Source organism: Haliotis asinina, chromosome 10 (genome assembly GCF_037392515.1).
Source record: "Haliotis asinina isolate JCU_RB_2024 chromosome 10, JCU_Hal_asi_v2, whole genome shotgun sequence".
In the NCBI taxonomy this organism is placed as follows: domain Eukaryota; kingdom Metazoa; phylum Mollusca; class Gastropoda; order Lepetellida; family Haliotidae; genus Haliotis; species Haliotis asinina.
Genome location: NC_090289.1, coordinates 17,307,825 through 17,311,404, shown reverse-complemented (window position 1 = coordinate 17,311,404; position 3,580 = coordinate 17,307,825). Strand labels below are relative to the sequence as shown.

Sequence of the window (3,580 nt, the reverse complement as noted above, 5' to 3'; positions counted from 1 at the left end):
GAATGTTTTGTTTGAACAATTCATCTGACAGTCAGGACTGAATGTTTTGTGTGATCAATTCATCTGACAGTCAGGACTGAATGTTTTGTGTGATCAATTCATGTGACTGTCAGGACTGAACGGTTTGTGTGATCAGTTCATCAGACTGTCAGGACTGAATGGTTTCTCTGACCGGTTCATCTAATTGTCAGGCAGGATTGAACATTTTATGAGTACATGAATGAACAGGGACACACCACAGATGGCATCCGGTGCTTGTGAAAAAGGTTAAAGACGTCGCGTTTTATCACCGTCCCTCACAACTTTCACAGGAATAGATCTATACGTGATTGTTTGTCGGAAAACATTCACTAAATATAAGATTTGTTGAGTATCATTATCTAATGACTCTATCATTCAAATTTAAATTCTGAGGAGTCACCGTCATGCTATACTGACTGTGATTTCCCTACAAACAATTCTTAGCACAACCAATAACAATCAGTGTAAAGTAGATCAACCAGCAGGTGGTTGATTATGTTACAAAATATTTTCTTCGTGAAAATATCATTCCAACAAAAAGTTAACGGTCTCCATCGTTTAGTACAAAAGTACAAATATTGAATTTATTGATGCAAAAAAATACCCCAATCTGTAAACTACTCTGAATTTACATTAAACGCGAAAAGTTAAAGTCACGTCCAATTTCATTTAAGTTTGATTTGACGACAACGTTTCCTCCGGTGCAGACAGTGTGAGATAATCAACATTCGACATTATCCGTGCCTGACTGTGGATAATCTTTAACATGTATTTTTTTCTCATAACGTTGTAATTGTGTTCCAGACGCTGTTCGCTGGGGCTGCACGATACAATCACTTCACGAAACAGGAGATGATATCACAGAGGCACACACCGTTCCGATATTGATGTAACCTGTAATTAGATCAGACAGTTAGAAACTGGATCGGGTGGACCTTGTCTGTCTTATACTGTGTTAGGGGCAGGTTATCTTCTATGGATTTAACAGGAGACACAGGAGACGTGAGCATTATAATTGAAAATCCCTTCACCAACTAAACGTGTATAAAACCAATATCAAGTGCTTCTGGTCGTCTCATAATTAACTCCGATCAAATACAGCTGAAGAACCCCCAACTCTGTATTCTCTTTCAGGCGATGGAGAGCAAACATCACTCGTTCATTAAGGTCACTGAGGATTATTAGGAAACTGCTTCGTCGTTTGGAGATCGATGGCGTCTCTTAATGGCCCTTGCTGAAATGTTCAGAATACATCTCAGGGATGCTACAGACGGATGCCAGCAGTAAATCGGAACAGGTTTCCCCTGGTGACTGACTTTACACTCGGTAACATTCCGGGACCTAAGACATAAATATACCTGGATACTGGCTACGATCAAAGGTTTCTTGAAACATCAAGACTGCAAACACATATTCAGCTGATCATCTCATCATGTCTCTGGTTGTGTCTAACGAATCAACCCATGTTCTGGGCAAGTACATTTCTAATCACTCTTCACGCCAGAACAATGACAACACAGTGGACGAGGCAACATCAGAGTTCATCATCAACATCTCCAGCTGTGGCCTTGTCCCCGTCATCACTATTATGGGGATTATAGGCAACATCCTGAGTTTTATTGTGTTTCTGAAGCAGAAAAAACGGGATCGGACAAGAGTTGTACTAATCAGCTTGGCTATTTCCGATACAATGTATCTCCTGATTACGTGTGTTAGAAAGATGTCTTGTATTGTATCCATGTTTGATGTGGTGTCTGGGAAGAACTGGGGCGTGTTTATGGTTCCGCAGTGGTATATCATTGGAATTACGTTTGCGAGAATCACTAGTGTCCTCACCATGGTGATTTCTATTGAAAGATGTTTCGCCGTCCTTTTCCCTCTGAAGGTGAGGGCTGTGGTGACACGTACTCGAGCGCTGAAGCTTGTCATTGCTATATTCATCCTGGTGTCAGTTGCAATGTTTCCCCTGACGTTTTGTTCCTATACCAGATGGACTCTAGATCCTACGAAGAACAGATCTGTTTTGTCCGTGGCTTGGACGGATTTCTATATCAAGAACGAAGGTGTAATGGAGAATTATATAAACGTTGCCCTAGCAACCTTGTTGCGGATAACGCCGTGTATTGTGGTTCTGTTCTGCACCACAGCTGTACTGGCATCTCTCAAAAGAGGTCAGAAGTTTCGCAAACAATCTTCAAATCTGGCAAAGTCGGGTATTCTCTTGGAGGAAAGGCGGGTAACTGTCATGCTTCTAGCCGTGACGTCAGTCTACGTCATCTGCCTTCTTCCAGGGTCAGTTTTAGTCCTGATGAGGAGATTTGTCCCGTCTTTCTCTACAAATGGAAAATACAACAACACGTTTTTGTTGCTTAGCAACATGAACATTGTGCTCGAGTGTTTGAATTCCGCCTTAAACTTTGTTATTTACATGAAAACAAACAGACGTTTCAACATTGCCTTCAAGAAAATGTTTTGCAGCTCCTGTAATGAAAAGACCTTAAGAAATGAAATACATTTATTATCCAACGGTACGTCAGCATCAAGTTACCTTGATTAAGGCGAGTTGTCACACGTGAGTCAGTGTCTGTACAATGTGTCTACACTTGGTAGCGACGCTCGGCTCATTTGGCACCTCAGTAAACAAAGCAGCAATCAAGGATAAGGATAAATGTTTATCGATGAAATACTTAATGGTTTTTCCCAGCCAGCGCATATTCATATTTTTCTAAAATGAACCACGAAACAGTGTTTTGGGGGACCTCCAGACCTCGACTGGGGACCTAAAGTGGGTTATTTTTTAGATTCAAACAAGCGGTATACCCCTTGAAACGGGATATTATATTTTTTAAAACTTGAGGCCAAATCATAGTTTACCACCATTTACATTCAGAGTCGCTGAAAAGCAGAACTATTTTTTCCACGCACTTAAAACGTCATAACGCGATGCACAGGGCGGTGTTTATATTAGCAACATGTTCAGCTGCTTATGTTGTTTGTGGCTTGACGTGATGTTTGTGAACGCAGCTTTAAGAGAATGTTTTTCTTCGTTTACTTTCCGACAACTCCTTGGCAGATGTGTTAACATTATAACTGAGAAGAAAATACAGAAAAGGTTGGAAAAGTGATGCATAATTATTTAAGTCTGAATGTTTCCCCTATACGCCCCAATTTTATGTAATTTGATAGTAACAGTAAATCATGCTAAGAAATAATCAAATACTACGTTGTCGAACTGTTTGTACAGTAAACTCTTATTGCCAGGCAATCATCTGAAGAGGTGCAAAACAAATTGTGTCTCTGTTTATCATGTTAAAACACTACAAATATATTATGAAACATACGATCTTATTGATAATAACCTCGGGTTTTACTGGAGATGTGATGACGTTTCGGTGTCGATTCTCACACGTGTTCAAGCTAAGCTAAGAATCGACACTGAACGTAGCTCTGTGCAGTAAACAGGTACATGAAGCCGTATGCTTTATTATTGACCCACATCTTCACGAATGCCGGTGTAAGATTGAAAGCATACCCGCGATGAAAAGATACCCGGCGGGTA

The 3,580-nt window shown here is 40.4% G+C and overlaps 1 protein-coding gene across 1 annotated transcript; it reads left to right on the top strand.

Moving 5' to 3' along the window:
• The first annotated feature begins 1,453 nt into the window (after nucleotides 1-1,453).
• Nucleotides 1,454-2,754, top strand: LOC137298480 (neuromedin-U receptor 2-like). Its single transcript, XM_067830763.1, has one exon. It carries the CDS (start codon nucleotides 1,454-1,456, stop codon nucleotides 2,576-2,578), a length of 1,125 nt encoding a protein of 374 aa, XP_067686864.1. The 3' UTR covers nucleotides 2,579-2,754.
• The last annotated feature ends 826 nt before the right edge of the window (nucleotides 2,755-3,580 follow it).